This window comes from Denticeps clupeoides, chromosome 18, assembly GCF_900700375.1.
Source record: "Denticeps clupeoides chromosome 18, fDenClu1.1, whole genome shotgun sequence".
Lineage (NCBI taxonomy): Eukaryota > Metazoa > Chordata > Actinopteri > Clupeiformes > Denticipitidae > Denticeps > Denticeps clupeoides.
The window spans coordinates 9,041,651-9,068,481 of NC_041724.1; the positions used below are offsets into that span (position 1 = coordinate 9,041,651).

Sequence of the window (26,831 nt, forward strand, 5' to 3'; positions counted from 1 at the left end):
TGGTGCCATTCCAAGATGAATGGACACCATCATGTCTAAAAAGACCAGGTTTTTCCCGAGAAACTATTATTAAAAAAGCCCACAATAATTTTTTGGCACCAAACAGACAGCGCGGCTAATTAAATCCGATGATCTACTAAATCTTTCACTACACTGGAACCAGAGCATATTATGGTTTGACATTTGTTTTGCTTGTTCCAGCATCTCTATAAAATGATTTTTGGTGATTTTCGATATTAACCAGACATCATTAGTGCTGATGTGAATATGAATGCTTAGGATTAGCCAGCACTTTTTAATTTCCTCTGATGTTGGACCCTCTGGCTCCAGGAACACATCTGACTAGTGTTGCTGGTGGAGACACAACAGGGCTGATATGAATCCTGCTGACTGTGTCCTGCGAGGGCAGAGGGTGGAGGATTTCTTGGAGAACAGATGTTGGATGTCTGGTCCAAAATTTCTTCATGGTTCAGATGGACATTTGCTAGTTCTGCATATTGCTTCAGATGTTCCTGGGGTAAAAAATATCAAAGTGAATTCCATAAAGATCTTATTAAGCATTTCTCCTCATGGATTAATTTGAAACGAGTGGTGGCTTGGGTCTTGAAGATCAGAGCCATTCTTCTTGTCCTGAGTCGGAGACACAAAACACTGTGCACAGCCAATCACATTGTCTAAGGACATTCTGATTGTTGGACTGATTCTCTGTCAGATTCACATGAAGATCGGCCGTGGAGGCCGAAATCATGCTTTCTGAGCTGAGACCAAGGTTTTGGATCACTAGTGCTAACACAGCTATTAGAAGGATTGTCTCACGGTGTGTGACATGCCTTCACTTGCATGGAGTGGCGGGGAGACACTTAACGGTGGACCTGCCACGAGATCGAGTGACGCCAGATGACCCTTCCTTCACTGGGGTTGGTGTAGAATATTTCGGATCCTTCAATGTGAGACAAGGAGAAGCTATATTCACGTGTTTAGCCATTTGTGTCAAATTAGCCTCATCTTTGGACACGGATTCATCGCTTCATAACATGAAGAGGACTGGTGCAGGAGATCCGCTCGCATAATGGTACTATTCACAGCCTTTTCTCAATACCTTGTTGATGCATCTTTGATCTCAATGATCGGGGAAAACAGGATGCACCTGAGCCCAATTTTGAGCTTCATGGCAATGGCTGTGAATACTTATGTGCTTTCTCGTTTTTTTTTTTTTTTCTTAAAAAAAAAACATTTGCCAAAGCGTCATGTAAACTTTTTTCCACATTGTCATTATGGAGTGTTGTGTAGAACACAAAAAAAATTTGATCCATTTTGGAATAAGGTTGTAGCATACTAAAATGTGGATAAAGTGATTCACTGTCCGGACGCGCTGTATGTGCCAGCTCTATTTTTCTTCTACATTCTGCTGCACATTGACAGAGAAGATCTTCAGTTGGATGCTGCACCTCAGCAATGCAACATTGATGCATTAGTGTGTAGCATGTGTTCCGTTAGATATTGTGGTTACGTGTATATTTATGTAGGATAATTGTGTGATGTTCGGGGCGGTTGACATTTTAGGTCATATTTTGAGTTCAACATCAGGACATGCATCAGGCACACAACAGCTCACCCAACTGCCACCTACACCATACTGACTACTGAACAAAAATGCAGAATTTCCTTGAAAAAAATATTTTATTCACTTAGTATGTATTGTAAGGCCACTATTCCAAAAGCCAATAACATTGCAGGTGCTGCTACAAGATTGACATTAAATCTGTAATATTGGGACATCATTGATGGTCAGAAGTGGCGGGAGCGAACCGTGAGTTCGGAGGGGGTGTGCCCAGTGTGTGCATTATATGACGGGACCCCCAAGGAGAGCTGGACCCTTGCGTGAGGGAATCCAGAGACCACTATTCAATTTTGCATGGTTGGTACCCTAGAGACTCAAACACAGGTGAGGTGACTTCTCTACAGAAAAGAACCTATAAATAGAAAAACACCGCAAATAAGATTGAAGAAGCGAAAAAATAAAATATGTACATATGTAATTTGAGATTTGAGCCATAAGAAACTAAAAACCGAAGAGCCACAGCTCAACTTTCCGAAAGTAGTCCATCTTAAAGAGGGTGGAAAGGTTCAAATGTACTCTTTCTGCACAGGGATGGAATACATATCACTGCCCGTTTTGAGGAAAACAGACATGACATACTTTCCCCAGGCTGATGACTGCTTCTTTGCTCTATCCTGAGCATCACCTGAAACACACACAAAACCTTTTAATTAATTCAAGGTCTGTAGATGTTGGCCTTGGACTGCCCTCTGGTGGCAAAAGCACCTCTCTACCCTAAGAACTTTTTCACATTTAGTAATTTTTAGAGACATTTTTGCACCTTCTTTCACGCGACCAACGCCGCCTGACCACTGCTGACCAAACTTTGGTTCTATTTAAATGGTGCACACACACCCTTAGATACTCACTCCTTTTTTGGGAATATGTCCTCAAATGATCATGCTTTGCATGTCCATTCTGTGCCAATCTCAAAGATAGAGCAGGACCTCTCCTGTAAAATACAGGACCATTTTAAATGCTTTAAATAACTAAATAAATATAACAGTGTTACCAACTTCCAACACTGATTTGGTTGAAAGGTTCAAAATAAAAAAAAAATTAAGAAAATTTTCACCACAAAAAATGAGGAACTTGCAGACAACAAACCTCATTCCTCCAATCATGCCTTTCTCCATAAACAGCTCCACCACGACCGTGGTTTCTTTTGGATATAGCCGTGCATACAGCGTCCTGTTACTGATTTTGTCTTTAAACCAGCTCACTGCCTCTTCAGACCATTCGTCCCCTTCTACTGGAGACACCTGAAATGTGTGTTGGTGAGTGCTAATACAAAGAGTCATTTGACAAAATTAAGAAAACATATTCTAGGTCATTTTTTAACCTCTTATGAAGTTTATAGTTTAGTTTAAACTAGACTCAAGGTCCAAACATACACTCATACACAAATTACATACATACAACACTTACATATATATGACAAGCATAATTAAAAAAAATACAATTGTTTGTGCAAATAAGTCCAAAATATAGATTAATAACGTGCATCGCTTTTCATAAGGTCAGTTAGGGATATATTTCCATTTCTTGACTCTGTTAAGTCACACAAATTTATATATACACGGCAGGGATGGGCGATTATATCATCTTGATCGATGATCGTGGTAAAATTAAGATTGATCTCGGCAATCAGCTGGGCAGAAATCTGCATACTGTGTTTTTTTTTTTTAAATTACTTTTAAAATGGAGACGCGTGGTTGCCTGGCATCCAAAGTCTCCTGGTAGTTCCTGGAGTATTCATCATACTGATAGCAGCTCCCTGATGCCCACAAAGTGAATAAAACAACCCGAAAAACTAGAGCATGCATCGCCAGACAGCACTGTGTACAGAAGCACCAACACAACAAGACGAGGCGAGAGAACATGTATACAGTAGAGCCCAAAAGTTTGGACACACCTTCTCATTCAATGTATTTACTTTATTGTCATGACCATTTACATTGGTAGATTCTCACTGAAGGCATCAAAACTATGAATAAACACATGTGGAGTTATGTAAAAAGTGGAGACCTGACCTCCACAGTCACCGGACCTGAACCCAATCCAGATGGTTTGGGGTGCGCTGGACCACAGAGTGAAGGCAAAGGGGCCAACAAGTGCTAAACACCTCTGGGAACTCCTTCAAGACTGTTGGAAAAGCATTTCAGGTGACGACCTCTTGAAGCTCATCGAGAGAATGCCAAGAGTGTGCAAAGCAGTAATCAGAGCAAAGAAACTAGAATATAAAACATGTTTTCAGTTATTTCACCTTTTTTTGTTAAGTACATAACTCCACATGAGTTAATGAAAATAAAGAAAACACATTGAATGAGAAGGTGTGTCCAAACTTTTGGCCTGTATGTGTGGATTATTGTGTGTTGCCTCTTCATGTTGCCCACAAAGAGCATTACATTTGATAAATGCTGTAAATATAAATCTTGGATATCCTCAAGATTCTAAGAGCTTAATTTTATGCCTTTATTAATCTTAGTTTTACTACACATACACCATAGGCGGGTTGTATAGAGTGATATTGCTCTCTTTAGAAAATACGCTACTTCATCTTCATTTGTAAATATATTATACGGAATTAATGACGGGTAAAGTTCCATGATTTGTCAGGTCACACTTACACTTGCCAGAGAAACCTGCAGAGCCTGAAGAGGAATGGCAGCCACCTTGCTGCTCATCTCTGTGATGTTCCACAGGGACAGACGAGCAGAGTCTCCGTAATCAATCCTCACGACCTCCACCTCGATGCTCGACATCAGCCTCAGATTTCTGGGAGAATCATCTCCGTCTAGGAGTAAACAGGTATTTTAATAGACAACAGTGGAAAGGTTGCACTCTCAATTAAGTATTTCTCGGTGGTCACAATCATTAACGTTAACGTTGTACCAAAACTGCCAACACCTTGTCTATTCATCCCACAGATCCTGGACACGATGCCACGACACCACAACTTGTGTTCGGGGAACCAGGCCATCACGTACGTCCCGATGTCTGGGAGCCGGTTCATCTTGGAAAAGGAATCGCTGCCTTCGTCACTGTTGCGGCACAAACACCAGGTGAAAAGGACTGAGGGGGGAACGAAAAACGACCAAGGACAGAAAAGAGGAGAGACTCACTGAATTTCAGAGAGCCTGTTCAGGTGCGACTCCTTGCGCTGGATGTAGAAGTCGCTTGGGCTCGTCACATGGGTCACAACCACGGCCATTTCCTCGAATTTGTTGATCTGGAACTCTGGGACCGGAGCGTCAGGCCTTTCGGACACAGACACGCCCCTGCGTGGGTCAGAGTTTCCCGGGGGACCGCCGTCGTTTCCTTGCAACGTCGAGGGACACGCCAGCTCGCGGCAGAGGACCTGACCGGGTTCTGTGAAGACATCTCCAGCATCCCACAGCTCTGTATCTGTAGCGACCATGATGCTGTAGACCAAGGACCCGCCACTGCTGTTCTTCACCCGGAACACGGGCTCCGCGGCGTGGGGGGGTTTGGGAGGCTGAGGTCTGGCAAAGTCGGTGGCACCCAGTGTCGCCTCGAGCTGGAAGGCCGAACCTCCGGGCGCCGCGCGCGAAGAGCGTCCCCCTTCACCGTCACCAGCGGCCACGTGCTGCGTGTTGGAGTTCGCCCTTAAAAAGCCAATTAGCTGCTCCGACGAGAGTTTCTGGTGCTTCGTCCCAAAGTGCTGCAGGCTTGGCGACTGGGGGGCTCCGGTCCACATCGACTCGGCCTGTCTCAGCTCACGCGTATTAACGTGAGGTTAATCCGGCGAAGGATCGGCTCCCCCGGCGCCGTGCATTGGAGTCCCGCTCCTTCTCCAGCTCCGGCCCGGTGTTGTGCCGAATTCCGTGACCCGTCCAATTCCGTGACCCTAGATGGCGCTGTGCCGCGAAAGACGGCGCCTGTAAAAAACAATGTGACCTGTGCAAAATGGGAGATTGGTTTAATTAATTCATGCTCTTTCAGAAGGCTGAAGCGTTCTAATCGGTGGTCAGCGGTTTGAAGATTATTTTCCTTAGTAAAATCGACGGAGCTGTTTGCTATGCTTATCTCTGTTCGTAACAATTTAAGTATGAAAGACATTCATACAATCGCCGCTACTATGATGATATTTCTTTTACACTCTGTTTTTGACTAATAAAGCATTTAAATTAATGAAAGTGTGGTTGGTAGGCAGGCCTACAGCAAGATCGAGTTCTTTTCTTGATTGATATTACAGGTGAGTTTAATTTCTTTCACTAATATCATTACATACATCATAATTAACTAAAAATGAATACCCTGTTAATAATCAATAGACATGGTGGCTAATGGCTCATGTATTTGCAAATTTATCCATTAAAGTGCAACAGTAACATTACAACAACACTGAACCAGCGCAGGCCACCGGCGGCCTCGGGTCACGTGACGTCATCGGCTGATCGCAGATTGACCCCGATGACCCCTGTGCACGCTTAATAATTTTGCATGACATGTCGCTCCTTGGGTCTTTTACTGTCAATTTGTCCTGCTTCGAAATATACACACTGAAATTATGAACAGGAAAATTGCAGACGCAAAATATTCAGAAACATGTTTTCAATGCATTAATTAACAAATAACTAAATAAATCGGTGTTTGAAGTTCAAAGGCTAATAAAACTGTAAACAGGGCATATCTGTGCTCATGCTATGGTGCACACATAATATTATTCTGAGCCACGCTTAATGCAAATGACAAATTGTTTCAACATTTTTCACTTTTTTTCTCCTTTGTCTTTGAAGTGTAATTTTTTTTTCTGCTAAGAGCAAATCTGTTTTTCTTATCTGAGGCCGAAACCATGTGTGGAGGAGCTCCGCTGGGGGTGAAGAGATAGACATGTCACCTCTAATAAATAAACTCCAATAATAAACCGAGTTAGTGATATCTCTTGCCGGGAGAGTCTTGGCTGGATTTATCATGTCTTTCCATCAGCGTTGCATCATTGCCCTGTAATTGCATCGCCGGAGCTCTTTTGTTGGTCGCCCTTTTTTTTTTTTGTGGCTGACATTTAATTGTATGAACATTTACCAAATATCCATACATAACTTTGACAGCCTCGACTGCTTCACAGAAGCCTTTCTCCAAAACCATAAACAAGCCAAAAGTTCTTTGTTGACATGCACATGGTCTTAAGGCATCATTGGACATGCCTTTGGATAAATTGGATCTCTTAGATTAGATCATTAGATGCAGTTTAGATGGTCAACGTAATAGGGACACATTTTACAAAACATCGAGGTCTGTGTAAAGTATGTGGCTGATGCAAGTTAACAGATCACAACATTTCATTTAAGATCCATTTTATTATTACAATTCAAACTTATTGTGTGTCTGATTAAATGTAGATTTTTTTGTGCAGTTGTTGGGTAAGAAGTGACACCATAACATTTGGCTGCCAAAAACATTTGACGATTCCAAACTGCCCCCGTTTTATTAATTAGCGTCTACCTTTTTTATTTATAATATAAAGACAAGGGCCTGCTGGTAGTTATAGAGCTCTATGCACACATTCTGATAGTAATATACCTTAATTGCCTGGAAAATAAAGCTGCAGCGTACGTATGTGTGTGTTCTCCACCACCCCCCCTCTTCCTCCAGAAGAGCAAATTACCTGGTAGTGATGATGGTAATCTGTTCAGCATGTGGTAGAGTGAGAAGAAACATTTGTGCACTCCGCACTGTCTCTTTTGCCCGACCCGACTGCAATTATTAAAGTATTCCTAACATCACAGAGGGAAAGAAAATCTGACAGCGCTGGGCTGACAAAACACAGACATGGTGCTCTCGACCACGCAAGACTATACTCCAGCAAGACGAGATGCACGGCATATTACTTCATACAATGGCTGATGTGTTGCTACACTTTATCTGCAGCGTGCATGCGACTGCTGCAAGCGATACAAGAAGTGCAAACAACATAATTAGTATTACGTGCGCAAGATTCACAGCTTTTGCTCTACATTGCGGTCCACGTTCGTCTAAAAAGTAGCGTGAACCAGTACCATCATTTTGGTGCAAACATCGTGTCTGTTGGAGATCCGGGATGGTCACGTTAGCCTCTTTTAGGCCTGTAACCCATGCTGTGTTACAACAGTGAAATCGATTGCCACTTATGTACAAAATATCCAAATGGAGTGAAATGTTAGTTGTTAAAAGGTTTTCTAAAGACGCCAGGCTGTTATTTCTCAGATCTAGTTCACTCAGACGCGAACAGCCAAGGCTGTTTGGCAGATCATCCAAGTTATTGTCAGAGACGTTGAGGGTTCTCAGGGCTCTCATGCAACCGAAACCCAAACGTGACCTGGTCATATTACTCTGACCAACGTTGAGATGCTCAAGGGTGTGCTGGACATCTTCTAGCGCTCCGCTTTCAAAGACCAAACCCGTGTTACCAGCAAGATTTAACGACACCAATGGAGTCTTTGCAAACGTTTTGGGGAACACCACAGTAACGTCGTTTTCCTGCAGATCCAAATGCTTCAGGGTTCCGATCTGATCGAAGGGGACGCACAAGGTGGCTTGATCAACGGAACCGGACGGCTCATTCCCAGCACACAGCCGAACCAAGTTCCCACGGAGGGTCATTGCCTCAATCATGGGAAAAGCCTGAGACATCCGCGGGGTTAACTGCTGGATGCGATTGTCCTTCAGATCAAGATGACGCAAGGACGGAAATGAATACCGCTGCGGGGGTCCCAGCTGGCCGCTCATGTTCTGCAGGCAGTTGTCACTGACATTCAGCGTCTCCAAAGACAACAAACGGCTCGCGGTTCCCAAAGGGAACGATGTCAAGTGATTGCCACTCAGGTCCAAGTACACTAATGGCATCATTTTTGCGTAACAGAACATGTTATCGTTATCGTCGCCGTCACAAAGGTACTTGCTTTCGGTCATTTCTTCATAAAGAGATTTTGCTTCAGATGCCGAGTTCTCCGTCCCTAATGCCCCAAGTTTGTTTTGTTGCAGGTGAAGGTATCTCAGGTGGCTCTTTTTTGGCACAATGGGGAAGTAGATGAGACTGTTGTAGCTTAAGTCCAGAACTTGGATGTGATACGTCGTTTCACTTTCATGTGTCAGGAAGAACTCGATCGAGTTCCTGCTTAAGTTTAGCGTGGCGACGCCGTGCAGCTTGAAATCGCAGATATGAGCCAAATTGTTCCCTGCCAGGTTCAGTTCATCGAGTCTTTCCAAAGGTTCAAACGTCCCTTCCTCTATGTCTAAAATCAGGTTGTCCTCCAAGTCAAGGGCCCTCAGATTCTTGGTGCTGGAGAAGAAATCCACCGTAAGCCGGGTCACACCATTGCCCCTGAGTGTCAGACGTTCGAGCGAAGTGGCGTGGCTGATGTATCGCTTCACCGCATCTTCGTCCAGGTTGTTCTGAGAGATGTCCAAGCTCCTCAGGCTGTGCAGGTCTTTAAACGCTTGGCTGTTGTTCATTATGTTGTTTTGTAGCCTGTTGCTTGCCAGGTTCAGATGGTGGAGCTGGACCAAGTTCTTGAACGCCTCCTTGTATATGAGTTGCAGATGGTTGAAGCTCATGTCTAGATTCTCAAGGGATGTTAGGTTCAGACTTATGAAATGGTCTATCAAATTGTTTGACAAATCTAGCTTTTTCAAGCTTGGGTGCAAATCATGAGGGACAATGGAAAGATTCTTGTGGCTCCAGGACTCCGTCTGGAAAATAACATTGACCCAAAAGTAAAATCACGTATTTATAAAAATCTGTATCTCATACCATATATACAAACAATCTTATTATTGCTACTCTTTAGAATATGTAAGTAGTTTTTTCCTTATAGAATAAATTTGCCGTACCTTCTCCCCATGACATTCATTTGCAGTTAAAGCGTGGTGCATGTCACACAGAATCATGAGGAGACATGTGAGTGTTGCAGTCATTCTCCTGCGTCCTCCCTGTGACGAGTGCGCTGTCTGAGTGTAGCTGCTGCATGTCACTGCTTATATACCGTAGTGTGTTGTCAGAAAAAAAAAAAAAAAAAAACGGGCAACAGGAAGTGTTGGCTCGTCTTTATTTACACCCCATATCCATTATCTAGTGATGAGAGAATGATGACACTGGGAAATAATTCTGCTTTATACCATGCTTTTTACATTTTGTAAAATGTTAAGCTGCCTGACACTTGGAATTTACAGGAAAATGGAAGTTGCAGGCACGTGCAACAGTTGCAAAGAGCATCCTGTGTAGGCGCAGGGCAGTGGAAACAACGTGGACAAGACGGTAAATTCGAACAGATGTGTCTGAAGTACTGTACCATCACCAATTCAGGACAATCGCCATAAATATTTTACACGGTGGAGCATATAAACACACGTGGGCATCCTCCCCCTGAGCTGGCCAAATCCGTTTGTTTGTCCCTGATATGCCAGCCTGGGAAATGGAAACCACACCGAAAATAGAAAGTGCAAATAAACACGGGCCGGTACAGTGCAGGCACCGGAAGTTGTGGCGCATCAACGCAGAGTAAACATACGGGGACAGGAATAGCTTCTGATGACAGAACACGGCAATGCAAAATGGTCCCAACAATGCAGGGTGGCCTCAAGACACGTGGAGGCTAAAAACGCCGAGCACGTTTATTTTTAGACCCCAGTGCCTCTTACTTAAATAATGGAAAAAAATATTTTTAAATATTAGTAAAAAGTTATTTTAGTTTTGAACATCCTGTGTTTTACTGCCACTGCAGTCAAATATTATCAGAGTCCTCCGGTCCAAGACTTTGACAGGCATCAGGGTATCTTGCTGGCCCCAGACTAATGATATATATATATGAACCCCACCCCGTTTCACTGGAGCAGTATCATTCCGAAGAAGGTTGACTCAGGATCCATGGCTATCTGCGCTCGAGGCCGGTCCGGAATTGCCAGCTCCAGCTCGTCGCTGCGGTTCAACTTCGCAATGCCTTCAGACAGGAAGAACGTCACAATCTTTCATTAGCGCGTTCCGAACTTACAAAGATGGCAGTGGACCAAAAAAAAAAAAAAAACAATTCTCTCCAGCAGGATGGCAACAGAAGTGTAGTTTCTTAAAAAAAAAACAAATATGAATATATATATATATATATATATATATATATACACACACACACACACACACACACACACACACACACACACACACACACACACACACATACATGTATCCTTGAGGAAAAAGATCCTTTATTCAGCACTGTGTTTGCACTGTGTGTTCCTTGTCCTTCTGTCACGCAGTCAGGAAACCACATGGGACTCCATCAACATTTTTACCTTTCAGAGTTATGCCAAGGGCCATTCGGAAATGCTTACCTGCAGTATGGCAGGTGTTTGCACCACCCTGTTCCGGCATCTCCTGCAAACAGTGGAAAAGCTCACCAGACCTTCGGCCGGGATTGTGCCTGCGAATCGAATACCCCATGACGGTGCCTTCGTTGTGGAATAAAACCTGACAAAAAAAATAAAAATCAAAAGAGACATATTTATTTATATCCGAGTGTTCTGCTGCCCAGTGCTTGCCGCTTTTGTTTCTGTAAATACGGTGCACACTCTGCAAATGTTTTAAAGACATAAAAAAAAAAACCCTTAGCACATACTGTGATATATCTGAAACCATTTACAGCGGTGCAGTAGCTCTCATGCTGTGTGGCTCTGCAAGCTCCTCCGTGGGAGCCAAAATGTTTGCTGATTATGTTAATGACATCTTGTGATTGCGGTGAAAATCTCTTTTCTCTCCGGACGCCTTGACATTTGCGGTGATGGATCTAGCGCGGGGTGATTTAATGTTTGTATACTAGCGCCATCTGGACAGGTTGCCGAGATGGTCCTGTTCAGCAGCCCGTACCTGGCCGTACACCATGAAGTAGCCTTCTTCTTGCACAATCATTTTGTTGTCGACTGCGGATATGGCCTGGCCCTGCTTTACACCAACGGTCCAGGGGATTATGGTCATGTGACCTGAATAAAACAGCATTTATATTCCTTAACATGGATTTCCTCAACATATCAAGCACACAGTGTAGTAGGAATGTTACAATGTATAGTGAACTGGAAATCGTGTAAGTGTGCAAGGATTAAATCTGGTCGAGATAAAAGTGAATTGCCGGGCCAAGTGTTTTATCCTCACAGTAAATTTAGACACTCAAGCAATCATGTAATGGGTGGTAGTAGCCTAATGGGTAACAAACTAGCCTGTGAACCAGAAGACCCAGGTTCAAATCCCACTTACTACCATTGTGTCCCCGAGAAAGACACTTAACCCTAAGTGTCCCCAGGGGGGGACTGTCCCTGTAACTACTGATTGTAAGTTGCTCTGGATAAGGGCGTCTAATAAATGCTGTAAATGTAAGCAATCCCCACATCACACATCTGCATCCACCACTGTATTTTTGTGTAGACAATTGAATTTTAACATTTCTTTTTGTTATTTTTAATCACTACAACCCTTGTGTTCACCCATTATTACCTTGTGATACTGGACTGGACTACATTGTTTCTTGGGCATCAGGTGCAGGAAAGTCTGTTTAACTGAGACGAAAAAGTTGCTGTCAGAGTGTGGAAACTAGCTCGTAATGGTGTCTCCAGTTTTGAACACCTGCCATCATCATAAACCAAGTGAAATATCGAGGAACAAAAAAACTCATAAAACACAAGACAGCATAATCATAAGCACATTACAGATTGTAGAACTCACATGACCAGACGTCTGGATCCTGTTTCTTATGGGAGAAGGGTCTTTTTATCAGGGGCTGCTGCAACCACAATTCACAGTTCACGATGCGCCATTCATGCAACAATGCAGAACGACATGTAACGTAGAACATCACGTCTGCTAAAACATATGATGTAGCAATAAATTCAGTGTAAAATGGATTGATTTAGTGACGTACCTTCCATGTGTCAAACATAAACGGCATGGACCACGCATCTTCTGCAGACTGATGGGTGACATGATAGAAAAGGTCCCTTTTCAGAGTCTTCAGGTCACTCTTTAGAACTCTGATCTCGCAAACGAGGAACAAACTTAAACCTAAAGCCATGATGGTGACTAAAGTCAGAACACTGTAACAAGCCCTCATCAGTAATGCATAGCCCGTGGGTGGAGCCCCTGCCATGGGTGCAGAAAAGGGGACCAGAGAGCGAAAGAAACTGTCCTCCCCTGTTTAATGCACCAAAAAAAGGGGAACTTATTTTGTGTCACTTCCTGCCTCACACAGGTCCAGTAAACATAGTGTGTTCTCAATTTGCAAGACACATTTAAATAACTTTCACAGAGCTGAATGATTTGAGGCGTATTCATTTTTCAAATTAGGTTTTATACACAACATAAATTAGAGTGCCGTGGTTAGCTTTAGAAAAGCCTGGGTATTGTTTGAACCTGTCAGTCTGCATGTTGGCCTTTGGTAGCAACATTATGTATCGAATTGTCAACATAAAACACGAGACTGTATAATTTGTAGAATTAAAACCACATTTTTAAGGTATGCAGCGCAAGCGCTGTATCTGGGCACGGTGCAGATTTGTGTCCAAGTTCGCCCACTCAACATTCTCATATAATAAAATTAGATTATAGCTGGAAAACAACATATTCTATTTTATGTACATATTTTACATGTTGTAATGGAAGAATAGTATCACCTTGCCTCAGCAAAAAAAAAAAAATAAAAAATCAGTTTCAGGAAACCATCCACCCACACTGTAAGACCAATGACCTTGACCTTTGACAATCAAAATCCAGTCAGTTCCTCCGAGTTTGTTCAAGTTCACATATCTTTGATGCATATATCAAGGGAAAGAGGAAATTTCCTCGAGTGGCCGCCAACAGTCAATATTGTACATCAGATACTGAGTGAAGCTCATGCTTGTCCAGCTGATGGTGCGTCCCCAAGGCGGACGCTCCCCAGGAAGGTGGTGTGGTCCGTCATGCTGATCAGCGTGTCCTCGTATACCATTCTGATGGCGATGCGCTGGTGGGCGCGCAGCTGGAACACCCCCGCCGTGTAGCAGGTATTGAATTTGCGCTGTCCCGTCTCGATGCTGCACGTGCACCGCAGGAAGGGTGTCCGGTCCACCAGCACTTCATAGCTGGCAATGTCCGTGTAGTTGAGGTAGTAAATCTGACGGATGACACGAGGGAATTACTTAGTACATAACTGCATAGTAACGTGGGCTTGGAGACCAAACACGGTGCACTCACTTCGACCTGACTGTAAATGAAATAGATCCCGTTGACGAGAACCTCCAGCTCTCCGGTGCGAGGGTGCATCTTGAAAACCTTGTGGTGCACAGAGACCATCTTCCAGTTTTTTAGAACGCCCTCTGAAAGATCTCAGTGTGAGAGAAGGGCAATCACTCAACACCAGTCAACGCTGCAGCAAGTGTAAATACAGTTCTGAATGTCAGTCAGTCGTGCAGGCGTAAATTTAAGGCTTACCTTCTTTCACTTGTATCGTTGTTTCCTGGCCTTGCAAGTGCACTACAGCAGGCTGTGAAAGACAAAACAGCATCTTGAATTTCCTTTTCTTTCCCAAATGCTATTAAACAGTGAGACAGAATGACAGCGCTGGCATGAAAACGACATTCTTCCTGAAAGACATTTTTACCTGAAATTCTCTTGGCTTTGTTTTTTTGCCTGAAAGAGAAAACATATAAATAATTCAATGAAAGGTGGTATTATCTTACAATTGCATGCCACCGCAGAAAAAAAAAAAAATCTTTTTAGGTAACATTTTGTTCTTGAACTTGACAGGCAAGCATCAGGACTTTAAAGACCGAGCTGTGACGGCTAGACAGTTGGGCCATGGCATCCGCCAAATGCAGCTCCTTTGGGATATTCTTGGTCTGCTCGAAAGGAATCAAAAGAAAGAAAAAGCCATGAACCAGTGACAGGGTCATGGGCAGCCAAGGCTCACAGATGCACATGATGAGTACAAATATTCCACTTACAGCAATTTCATGCACCCTGCCAGAAAGTAAAAATTATTTGAGGAACCCAGCCACGAGTCTGACGTGTTGACTTGTCCTCAAAATTCTCTAGATCTCAATCCAATTGAGCATCTGTGAGATGTGCTAGAAAAATAAGGCTGATCAATGGTTGCACCATTTCGCAACTCAAAGGTCCCCTATCATGAAAATTCTCCTTTGTGAGATTATTTAACATTAATACGAGTTCCCCTGGCCTGTCTATGTTCCTACAGTGGCTAGAAATGGCGATAGGTGTAAAGCGTGCTTCGCCATTCAGAGGGCGACAGGGGACAGATTCCAGATACCTCCTGTTTCTCATGCCCAGAGAATTTTCCATCCTCCCCTAAAAAATGATCTCCACCGTCCGTCAGACCTTCCAAATGTGCGAAGCATTGCATGATTTTGGATATAAAAATCATCACAAATGATTTTTGTGGTTAATTTAATTTTCTCAGCAAAAACTCCGACACGACCTCCTGTCTGTGCCAGACATTGTTGTTGGTGAATGGCGTCTCCTCTTCGTCCTGCCTCTCTCCTCCTCATTTCCATTTAAAGCTGCAGACACCAAAACGGCGCGTCCTGGGCAAATCTCACTGCGGGACTGGCTCAGAGGGGCAGTAATTCTGCATCACGGCTGAATTTCCGAAAGAGAGACTTCAGATACAGTATTACCAACAAGGCTGATATAAAAACGAAAAGGTCAGGGGACCGTTGAAGGACGGCAACGTTGTTCGATACTAGATGCCACAGCTTGCAGACCGTACAGCTCTCAACAACAGTACATAGAACTCATGCACTTTCACCCCCAATCACTCCGGACTCTTTTGCACAAAATCACTTTGCACAAAACCACTTTGCACAAAATGACCCTGCACTTTTTACCTTACTGCTCTTTTTTTTTTTTTTAATGGCTCTTTTTCTCCTTTCTTTAAACATTGTAAAAAAAAAAAAAAAAACTGTAACTCATTTGCACACCTTCACCCTACCAGTTACACATATTTTATGTTAAAGACGTAAAAGAGTAATATTTGGTTACGTTTGCAATATTTGCATATTGGTTCATTGTTTACTTGCAACATTTGCAATACTGTGGTCTGTAGCAGTTGCAAAAAGCATTTCACTGCACATCATACCGTGTATGACTGTGTATGTGACAAATAAAATTTGAATTTGAGACCGTCTGAGGTCATGCCTTGACCGAACAAGGGAGATTTCCTGCTCCATGTAAGCCAGTTAGTCATTTTGTTAAGGCTGATGAAAGGCTTGTGAAAGGAACTTCAGGCAGCTGGTGGTTTAATTGTTTCAGTTGTGGGTTTTTGTGCCAGACAGAAATTAGCATGCTGGACTGCTAATATGTTAGCGCTAACAGAGGGAACGAACGTGAGAACATCCCACTGTTTGAACCGAGATGCCGGGCACAGGGGACATAAAGAGAATAAATGTGTCCTCTGCATTTTACCAGTGACCCTTAGTGAGCAGTGGAAGCCATGACAGGCACCCGGGGAGCAGTGTGTGTGCACCTTTCTCAAGGGGACCTCAGTGGAACCATGGCCGTTCGGGATTTGAACCTACAACCTTCCAATTACAAGCCCGCTTCCTCACTAGGCCACCACTGTTACAGTTGAGTCCTTTTTTCAGCAACCTAAGCAATTAGCCTACTTTTCCAGATTATACGAAATCCCATTCAGTTGTTACCCAGGGGGTGGAATTGATGTATGTACGTCATACCTGGCGGACCCTGTGGCCCTGGAGGGCCTTTTGGTCCTGGTGGTCCAGCAGGGCCGAGGATATCGTAGCCCGGCCTGCCATCGTTACCTGGATGTCCAGGGGGCCCTTGAGGCCCTGGGGGGCCGGCTGGACCCGGACAACCGTTTCTTTTCCTCTTTCCTGAGAAAACCAACAAAATAAAGCATGCGTCATGCCTTCCATCTAGAGAAAAGAATTGTGCTCATTAGAAACTCATTCAGAACATACCTTTGCCTTTCCCCCTTTCTTTGTGTCTTCTGGAGGACGGTTCTTGGACAAAAACAATATGTACAGTGAATATATACAGTGTAGTCAGACCCATGTATATTTCTACACTCTCTTCCAATTATTATGGTCTATTATGGTCTATGGTCTACCATGCATGCTCCTACATTTTCACATTGCATTGGAGAGCACGAACATCCCAGCGGTCATTTCTTTTGTTTCTTGTCTTTTTTTAAACACTATGATCAGAAGCTCTGGTTCTGTCAGGTGTTCCTGGTACGCTCCTGCTCACTCACAGCTTGTGAGCAAGGATTCCCGTACGCTATCGGAACATACGCCCGAAGCACTCGCCAGCACTGGAATACGAGAGGTTAATGAGAGAGATACGTTACCCTGCCAAGATCCTTTCCTTTGAATTAGGCCCAGATGGAGGCCGTAGATGAAAGTAAGTATGTGTGTGCTTCATGGAGGTGGTGGGACATCACTTCAGTGTCTGTCCGACCAGTAAACCCAATGAAAGAATCCCTTTTAAGTGCAAACTTCCAGGTTTGTGTACACAATGTCATTACAACTACAAAGGATGCTTCACCTTGAGTCCCCCCACAGTTTGAGTCCCCCTGCACCAAAACATATGGCCAGGTTTTTTTTTTTTTTTTTTCTTCCTTCTGGCCAAATTACTGGATGCATCCGCATGAATTTTTCCTAATGAGCAACCTATCTGAAATCTGGTCCATGTTATGAGCGCGAGCGTCTGAAATACAGACGGCCTTGTGATCTCGGGCAGAGATTACAAAAGGCTTTGTCTGTACATTGCGCACAGAGGGCTGGGAATAATTATTGTTTAGAGACTCAGAATTTTTACTGATTTATGGCAAACGTCTCACAAGGTGTTTTTTTTTTTTTTTTTTTTAATTTAAACACAATCACTGGCCTTTCCCGAAGTGCTCACTGTCACGCAACAGAATCCAGGAATGCATTTTTTTTCTTGTTTTCACGACCACAGAACTGTGCAGCACTTGTTGCTACTCCTGTCTTTCTCTCACTCTCTTGCAGTAAGGCGGTATCCTTTGGGGATGTGAGCAATTAACACAGTGAGCATTGAGGGATTTGCATGCATTCAAATGCGCATGGAATACCGTGAACCATATGGATCCCGTTCGAGATACAGCAGCCCACCGAGAATCAGCAGTTGAACTCGGGGCCAATAAGCATTCCATTAAAAAAGAACAACATATATCATATGAGCGCACACGCAGATACACACACACACACACACACACACACATAACCTGGCTGGGCAAGAAATGAGATGAACGTGTGGATCATGCTCCACATGAAAACAAGCCCTACAGAGAAAACACAGAAGGTAGTATCTACATTTTGATCTGTAAGCCTTACAAATCTGTGCCATGTGCCTTACTCGGAAGTGCCCTGCAGGCTGCACGCTGCTTCAGACTTGTTTCTTTTATCCACTTTACCTTTATATATATATATTTATTTATTTATTCATTCATTTGTTTGGCTTCCCACTATACCAAGTTTTTTTTTTTCTTCTTTCATATATGTGTGTATGTGTGCTACCTTATGGAGAGGAACTAGACCTTGTGTATAAGTGAAAACAACAAAACTACTGAAAGACTTTATTCTTTTTGTGTTGATATCTAGAAAGATGCAGAAGGTCCCAAATCTCTGTGAGAACATTTATGTGTATCTATAGTCTGAGGATGGGATAATGTCCGATGGGAAAATTCTGCAAAATAATTTTTTGGAAGTCACTAAAGATTCCTTACTTTCCTTTTACATGATCACTCACCACTCAGGCTTAGCCTCATTTGCATGAGTCTAAGTTTAAAGTTTGGCACTAAATACATAAATATAGTGTAATTTGCATGTAAAGAAAGAAGTGAAGTGAAACCTCACTCCCTTTGACCTCTTGTAATGCCCCGGGTGCACGTTCCGCATCAGGCCATGAACACAGTGACATCACTTTCTTATGCAGAAGGAGATTTTTTGCAAATAACAGCCTTCAAAGTGATGGATGACGCATGCCAAGATGGAATTAATGCTGTGCGTAAACCAACTGACATCTTGTTTTCAGCCCTCTTTTCTGCTTCGCAGCTGGGATGACTGAAGTCTCGGTGGGGCTGTCACTAACCCCCCCCCCCAATAAAGCAACCAGCTGGCTATATAAATAAATGCATGTGTAGTGGCAGGTGCATGGGGTTGTTACAAGCATTCCCTGGATATTTGTTTGCTTGGAATTCTACACTGCTTTCAAATCAGGTTCTGCACATTTAAAAAAAAAAAAAAAAGTGTTCAAACAGCAAAGTGACCCGGCTGATTGCATAAAAAGACTTAGTTTCACAGGCCAGCTACCTGAGTCATATCTCCTGCTTGTGCCTCGTTTTTTCCGCCACAGTGTGCTTCTGGTTTCCTCCGTCATCTGGTAGTGCCCCTCTGAGACCGCTTCTTGTGGCTTTGGCTATGGAGGCATCAGGAAAGAAAAAGACATCATTTACATAATTTGCCACATGAATGGGTAAATCTGTTACATATTATAAATTACTCCAATTGTAATTAAATTACGATTCCTTTACTAATTCTTCACTTGTTGCACTCTAAAATTCGTTTTCTCATTTCGGAGTCATTCTAACATTTCGAAATTATGATTCATCTCACACTTGTCACGTCGACTAATCTTTGACTGTGAAGCAGAGGTTATGGTATCAGCAGAAACTACATCTGTTCGATTTTGTGTGATCATGAGATCCATCGGGCTTCTGAGGATAATAATAATGTGAATAATTAATAGGTAATATTTTATTAACAATTATATTAATAACATACTAATATTATGATTAATAATAATAATAATAATAATATAATTCTCAGGTCCTGATCATATATCTAATGATCATCTAATCATAAATTAGAATTTCTTAAAGCTACTTCTAATCATATTCAACTATAAATTTGACCGTGTTAAGCAATGATATAAACCATCAGTGCCTTTAGTCTTGTCTTTATGGTACTTAAAAGGTTGCTAGGATGGTAAAATATATCTGCATCTTTGCTTGTCTTCAAATTGGTGTTCTGACAATGTACACATTTTTTTTTTAATGAAACGCTTAGACTCGGCACAAACAATAGAGGACAAGTTTCTCAATTGCCTGACTCACGGCTGTTGCCCGTCCGGTAACCCGACTCGCTTTTGTCTCTACCCTAAGCGCTTATTACTCTTGCACCGGCACTGCTGCTTTCAATGCAGCCTTTTACACAACGCTGGAGAGATTTATTTCCAGAGAAGCGTATCCATTCAGGCCTCCCGGTTTTCCGTCCTTTTCATAAAGTCCCCTGAATGGCAAGATACAGGCTGGAATCCTAAACTGGACCGGAGTCAAGCTTCTCAAGTGGCAGGCTGCAGGTGTACGGAGTTCAGGAGCTTTTTCCTATGGGGTGAATTGGGGACAGTTGGACCAGATATTGTGCAACTTTGACACTGCAGATGTCCCAAAATTACCAGAATTAAGCAGCAACGTATACAGACAAATGACAAATTTATTGTGGAATTTATGAGATTAAAGATCTTCAGAAATCTTTCTCCTCCAAATGTTCTGCTTGGTTATGTGTACCAGATGATGGAATTGGATTTAACTGATGTTGGAAAACATTATCAAAGGCCTGAAAGCCAACCGGTTCTGTGTGAAGAAAATGAGACCGATTTGTCTAGACTTGTGCAACGTGATTCTCATGCCCTGGTCTGAATACGTCTATAAGATGAGTTACTGCCTCTTATTCGTATGGAAAGAGATCAGAGTCAAGTGTTTCCCACCAACCCGAACGAGTCTTCAGATACTCGCGCTGTCACAGTGCCGTCTGGATCTGTCACCGCAATTTCGTACAAGAACGTTCCGTCTCTTAGCGTGAGCCTGATGTAAAACAGACCTTCAGCCCGCTTACAGGTGCAACGTGGGCCTTGAGTTTTTTGGAGCTTTAACCTCGTGTGCAGGCTACATCTATGCGGACAGGCTCAGAAATTAATATTCCGCAATTCAACCATCCCAAGCCTCATTATGAACATCTGCAAGTCATTTGCTGAAAGGACACATATCTCGGCCCGATGACGTGCCACACTTTGACATGTTACCATTGCCCTGACACTTAAAAAACGATGTGGAAAAGATATCACGGACATGGATTACATTTCCCTTTTCAATTCCACTGTGTTGTTTACGGGATGGCTTTTCTCCTTCCATGACACTATTTCTCCAAAATCTTTCTCTCGTTTCGTCTTTGTCACGATCGCTCAGCAGGGAAACCAGAGAAGAAAAGAGCTGCTTTTTTAATCCTCTCAGCCCCGTATGACTGGGCCACGCCGTCATACGGACTTGTCGACGACCTCTGAACCCTAGACAGTGCAGGAGTCAGCACGCGGCCCGATGACTCCTCGAAAGAACACTAGAACACGGCACGACGACCCAGCACATGCTCTCCCAGATGTTCCCACGCTCTGCTCCCATCGCTCATTTGGTGTGCAGGTGTCTTCACAGCACACGTCCAGCTGCTGGGTTTTCGGCCAAGTGTCAACAAGCTTTCTGATGCACGGCCGCACGTGCCAGGACTCGCTGCGACATGTAAAAACATTTGGTACAAATTATTCTTGATTCTATTTCCACATAAACACTATTAACAGCGGTGCCTTGTTCTATTGGTGAAGCTTTTATCTTGGTGATATATATATATAGCCTCTATCAACAACAAAAAAAATCGCCCAATCATATGCTTCAATGCGGCCTTTACTGCACATTTCTTCTCATTACAGCACAACGCCTGAAGACCATGTGCAATGGCAGGTGTTGGTACGTCAACATTTTAAAAAACACACTTTAAGAGCAAGAAGAAGGGGAAAAAGATCTCAGGTGCTGTTAAATCTTCAAAGTGTCTGCCGACTCACGGCCTGCGAGCGAGACAGGTCTCTCCGAGCCCACATGCTCCTGTTTCTGCAGCTATGTAAACTGTGGTATCCGTAATCACGGTTGTTTAATGCACACATCTGGGTCAGACCGCATCACTGTTAAATATTTACAGCTGAGCTGGAATTTTTCACCTAACGGAGCATCTGGACCAAGTACCGTGCCCGTTTTACTGGAATTTGGGTTTTTTTTCTCAGGAAAAAGCTTTATGGCTTTCATGCCATGTATGTGTGTGAAAGTGTACATGCAGAGTTCTTCATGAGATTAATGTTTCAGGCCTTGATCAGACACCAGAGATCAATCATACAGTAAATTTATACATATTGTCTACATGAAAACATGTTAATACATATTATATATACAATATATGATGTAACTATATACACACACACACACACACACACACACACACACACACACACATATATATATATATATATATAGAGTTACATCATATATTAAAACAAAAGGGCTATTAAATGCACTACATAAACAATATGACTCTGGTGCATGAATGAATCTGTTGTTGCCTGGCAACATGCTAGCAAAAGCATCTCACATGAATTAAGCTGCAGTGAATAATTCTCATTGACTCACACTACGTGATCTCCAGGTTCTGTGCCCATTGGCCAACCAATCCAGCCAGTCACCTCGCTCTGACTTCATTAATGGGCAGTGGTGGCCTATGGGACAGTGGTGGCCTAGCGGTTAAGGAAGCAGCCCCGTAATCAGAATCACTTCTTCTCTTCTTCCGTACCATCCTGCTGACACTGGGTGGCAGTGGAAATGCTGGTGTTGCTGGTGCAACTGGTGCCACCTTCATCAATAACTCCAGTCTGGCACTGAAGAGGCAATGTGGGATCCTCTGTTCCACGCCTTCTGGGGCCGGTGTGACATAGCGAACTTGAAATTGAAAGGTTGTGGGTTCAAATCCCAAACTGCCAAGATGCCACTGAAGTCCCCTTGAGCAATGTACCATCCCCACACACTGCTCCCCGGGCACCTTTCATGGCTGCCCACTGCTCACAAGGTGATGGATTAAATGCAGAGGTTCCATTGTTGCTATTTGTCAAAGCTACCCCTTCATCCATTTCAAAGGTTCAAAACCGCAAGTGAATCGCTGATCGTTTGAGCAGCACTGCTAAATGTTGCTATTACTGGTTGGTCATGTTAGCTTGTAGCAACCACAAAAGCAAAATGAAAAATGCCAACTGAACGAAGGAAACCTTGTTTTCAAGGCCAGACCACTGTTACAAAGACTGTTCCCAGACGTTTTGTAAAACACTGATGTCATTTAGAGAAATGACACCTACTCATCACATACACGTGTAACACCGAAACTGATGAAGCGGGCACATGATAGACCTTGCAATGTTGCCGAATGACACTACTCAACAAGACCAATGCTTAGCGTGTACAGATGCTCTCAGCACCAGGTCGAAAATAGTGCCCTAGCTGGTTTATTGCCTGATCAGACCAATAACCAGCTATACATTCAGAATTATACTGATGGAAGCAAATGAATGCAACAACGTAAACAGGGCTGCATTCCCCAAAATTACACTGTTGCATTCATTTAGCATCATGCAATAATGGAGATTTGGGAAATGCAGCCCTGTTATTTAAAAGAAAATTGGATTTAGCAGGTTCCCGAGATGGCTGTGTAGTGGCTGGGCATGCATGTTTATTCATAAAACACTTCTCAGAATCCCAAGTGGGCAATGCACTCTTGTAGCAAATGCACTGCAGGTATCCGCCAGAATTGTCCCTGACTAACAGATGGCTGCAGTAGTTTTCGGTTAAGCTTGTGGATGTAGAAATGGAACATCTGACCCAAGTATGAGAGCAGTTTCAAATTGTCGCATTAAAAGAAACATCCAGATGTTTCCACTAAAATGTGTCTCGTGTAGCAGGTATGGAGCCTCAGCGAGGCTTCCTTTCAGGGATCAGCCGCAGCCCTGCACCGCCATGATTCATTCCGTCTCCAAGGCTTTCAAAGCGCGAAACACCCGCAACCAAATAGCCACATATCAAATTTTGTCTGGCGCGCCTCCAACTTCCTGATGTTCGCCCAGTTTCCAGCGCATTTACCCGGGCCGGTGCACCTGCTAGCAATTTGGCTAATGTTTTTCCACCTGCTACCTCACGGTCAACTGTTCATCCAACCCTCCACGTGGCATGCAGCCTATTCATCAGGGGTTCCAGCGTCTCCAGCTTCGGTTAACCGCAGCAGAATCCAGTCCTATAGACTCACTCGCCATTAACCGCATGCTCTCTATTCGCTCCCTCCTTACACGCAGCCACCCTCTCGTCCTCCTACAACCCCCTCTTGACCTATTCGGATGGATTTGGTGCAATAGAGCATTCTACTTTTAATGTCTATAATATGGGGGCACTATTTTTATTGAATAGGGGCACTATTTTCGAGAGTGCAGTGTTATGTGGTACAACACTGTGCACTAAGTGTTGGGCTTGTTCACTAGTGTAAGGTAGCATGTTTTTGTGCCGCAGGGTGCAGGTTTTTTTTTTTTTTTTTTGGTCACCAGGATATATGAACTGCCGTGAATAAACCGGCGGAGTCAGTGAGAGACGGAGATAATGAGACAAACGTAAGTCTCCTGAAAGCTGGCGAAGCGGCTTCATGGTGACTACGGTCAGAGACGAGGAATGACTGGTACGTTTATAGTGTCAAAAATCAAGGCCGGTGTTTTAAGGGCGGCATCCATCCAGGGGCATTTCAGGGGCAGTGGTGGCCCGGTGGTTAATTAAGCGGCCCCGTAATCAGACGTTTGCCGGTTTGAATCCCAATCCCAAGGTGCCACTGAGGTGCCACTGAGCAAAGCATCGTCCCCACACACTGCTCCCCGGGCGCCTGTCATGGCTGCCCACTGCTCACCAAGGGTGATGGTTAAAAGCAGAAGACACATTTCATTGTGTCACCGTGTGCTGTGCTGCAGTGTTTCACAATGACAATCACTTCACTTTCAGGGGGCGTTTTCTTAAAACTAATTTGTATTATTGTATCTTAAAACGAAAAGAACAAACCCACATAGCAAAGCCTAATAAGTAATAATAATAATAATGATACATAACTTTTCTTATGAGGCCACCGCACCTCCCCTCCACTACAGCAAGCCTGTAGGGCCAATAATCTCCAGGTTCACAGTGCATTTTTTAAGGCATCGGCATAATAAAAACGCATTTTGTTGCAAGAAAACAGTTTAAAATGATGTTCAAACCTCCACAACAACATTTTTTTAAGCTTCTTAATGACACATACAAAAAAACTTCCTAGACAGAAAATAATTGATAAACACGTGTGCAAAGTAAGGCATCATTACTATTTACATAAATAAATAGATGAAGCAAGAAAGAAACATGACGCTTGCACATGTGAAGGAGCAGGTTAAAATCATCCAAGATGAGGAAGTATTATGTGACGTGGCTGTCAATCATCTGTCTAGTCCAATATCCGCTTAGTCCTACTCAAGTTCATGGCAGCTGGAGCCCATCCCGGGTCACTGGGCACCACAGGCCACACACACACACACACACTTCACTCACACCTGCAGACAATTCCACGGTTCACCTAGTGTCCATGGCTTCGAGTGGAGGGAGGAAACCGGAGAACCCAGAGGAAACCCGCACGGGGAGAACCTTGGAGGTGTAAGGCCACTTCGCTCACCGCTGCACCGCTGTGCAGCCCTAACTCTAACATTTGTCACAGATACCTGCAAAAGAGGTCCTTCCTTAATATATCAATTTATTCAAATTTGCCTCACATCACACTACTCAACCAAACCAACATTTCATGAGTTTATTGCCTGATTGACAACCAGCTACCCGTTCATGATTTAGTAGGACATTTTAAAGTGGGGTGTCCCATCTGACAGCATGTACCCCCCTCTGGTGGCGATTCAGCTTCATCTAAACCCCTCATTCCACATGACGGCATGAAGTAAAGAACCTGGCCGCTAGTCTCTCACCGCGGGTCCTGCGCGACTCGTCGCCGTCGCCGCCTGCCGCGTCGCCGGGGAGAGCTCTCGCCTGACCTCGGAGCGCAGGTCGAGGAAGCAGGCGAGCGTGATGAGGTGCAGGGCCAGGGAGAGCGCGCAGAATCCCGCGAACAGCGCGGCGCCGGCGCGGCGCGGGGGGAGCCGGTCCGGCGACGCGTCCGCCGCCGCCGCCGCCGCCGCGTCGCACGCCATGTCTCGTCGGTCCCGTGGCGCGCGCGCGGCCGCCGCTCCACCGACGCAGGTCGTCGGTCCCGGGCGCTCGGGAAGGCGAGGTGACATTTGTACAGTGGCGTCGCCCCCCCCCTTCCTTTCCTTTCTTTTTTGGAGCCGCCTCGGTCGCCTCTGATTGGTTAATGAGTCGCGGGGTTCATCCCTCCCGGTCCGACGCCGCTCAAAAGTTTTGGGTCCTCGTCTTTAAGGGAAAAAAAATCTTTTTTTTTTTTTTTTATCCAACAAAATTTCTGGAAGCTGGAAATATCTGTTAATGAGAATATCAGAAGAATATATTTATTTTCATTGTAACAAGTACAACGAAATTAGGTGCCATCCCTGAGCCAGAGAGCATTTATCAGAGACCCTCATCCAGAGAGACTTTCAATCAGTAGTTACAGGGACAGTCCCCCCCGGAGACACTCAGGGTTAAGTGTCTTGCTCAGGGACACAACGGTAGTAAGTGGGATTTGAACCTGGGTCTTCTGGTTCATAGACGAGTGTGTTACCCACTAGGCTACTACCACCATATATATTAAATACTGTGTGTAGAAAAAAAAGCTATCTTAAAAAAGACATGTACTAATATAGTACAAATTATAATACAAATGTAATATAGAATATGATACAAAATATAACATTTAACCGTGGTAGAAGGACACCAGCAGTTTCTGAGAGATGTTATTTTTCCTGAGAACTCTCAGGAAATAAAGTCTCTGCTGAGCCTTCTTCACCAGCTTTGTTGATTTCACAGCCCTGGACAGGTCATCTGTGATGTGAAAGGCCCAGAAAGCAGACATCCGACACCCTCTCCACACCGTCCCCACTGATGTAAAGTGGTGTGATATCAGTTTTCCTTGTCCTGAAATCCACAACAATCTCCTTGGTCTTTTCAGTGTTCAGGAGCAGGTTATTGTCTGTGCGCCATGCCGTCAGCCGCTCCACCGCGTGCCTGTATGCAGACTCCTCTCCTCCAGAAATGAGTTGTTCTGCAAGTTTTGCCGATGGTGTTGCTGTTGTGGGAGGGGACATGGTTGTGTCCTCATGAGGAGAGCCAGTGCTGACACTGATGGCTGAGGAGAT

General features: G+C 43.9%; 3 protein-coding genes across 6 annotated transcripts; all 3 read right to left on the reverse strand.

The window, feature by feature from the left end:
- Nucleotides 1–1,661: 1,661 nt before the first annotated feature.
- On the reverse strand, nt 1,662–9,542 carry LOC114768218 (transforming growth factor beta activator LRRC33-like). 3 transcript variants are annotated; one of them, XM_028960388.1, is made up of 7 exons: nt 9,437–9,542; nt 4,726–5,521; nt 4,511–4,644; nt 4,231–4,397; nt 2,708–2,862; nt 2,470–2,552; nt 1,662–2,246 (listed from the first exon to the last, which is right to left on the reverse strand). In XM_028960388.1, the coding sequence occupies exons 2-7, from the start codon at nt 5,319–5,321 to the stop codon at nt 2,128–2,130; spliced, it is 1,254 nt and encodes a 417-aa protein (XP_028816221.1). In that variant the 5' UTR covers nt 5,322–5,521; nt 9,437–9,542; the 3' UTR covers nt 1,662–2,127. The 3 variants fall into 3 exon arrangements, 2 of the variants coding, with proteins under 2 accessions (XP_028816221.1, XP_028816220.1); XR_003743028.1 differs by lacking the exons at nt 1,662–2,246; nt 2,470–2,552; nt 2,708–2,862; nt 4,231–4,397; nt 4,511–4,644 and adding an exon at nt 7,233–9,295 and having other exon boundaries at nt 5,331–5,521; nt 9,437–9,539; XM_028960387.1 differs by lacking the exons at nt 1,662–2,246; nt 2,470–2,552; nt 2,708–2,862; ... (1 more) ...; nt 4,511–4,644; nt 4,726–5,521 and adding an exon at nt 6,572–9,295 and having other exon boundaries at nt 9,437–9,539.
- A 109-nt stretch (nt 9,543–9,651) lies between these two features.
- LOC114768220 (tumor necrosis factor ligand superfamily member 13B-like) lies at nt 9,652–12,511 on the reverse strand. Its single transcript, XM_028960391.1, has 4 exons — nt 12,081–12,511; nt 11,460–11,572; nt 10,928–11,063; nt 9,652–10,542 (listed from the first exon to the last, which is right to left on the reverse strand). The coding sequence occupies exons 2-4, from the start codon at nt 11,565–11,567 to the stop codon at nt 10,427–10,429; spliced, it is 360 nt and encodes a 119-aa protein (XP_028816224.1). The 5' UTR covers nt 11,568–11,572; nt 12,081–12,511; the 3' UTR covers nt 9,652–10,426.
- On the reverse strand, nt 12,309–25,835 carry LOC114768219 (ectodysplasin-A-like). 2 transcript variants are annotated; one of them, XM_028960389.1, is made up of 9 exons: nt 25,509–25,835; nt 18,926–19,031; nt 16,553–16,594; nt 16,307–16,465; nt 14,218–14,246; nt 14,049–14,100; nt 13,812–13,942; nt 12,505–13,731; nt 12,309–12,366 (listed from the first exon to the last, which is right to left on the reverse strand). In XM_028960389.1, the coding sequence occupies exons 1-8, from the start codon at nt 25,815–25,817 to the stop codon at nt 13,471–13,473; spliced, it is 1,089 nt and encodes a 362-aa protein (XP_028816222.1). In that variant the 5' UTR covers nt 25,818–25,835; the 3' UTR covers nt 12,309–12,366; nt 12,505–13,470. The 2 variants fall into 2 exon arrangements, with proteins under 2 accessions (XP_028816222.1, XP_028816223.1); XM_028960390.1 differs by lacking the exon at nt 12,309–12,366 and having other exon boundaries at nt 12,933–13,731; nt 13,812–13,933.
- Nucleotides 25,836–26,831: the final 996 nt, after the last annotated feature.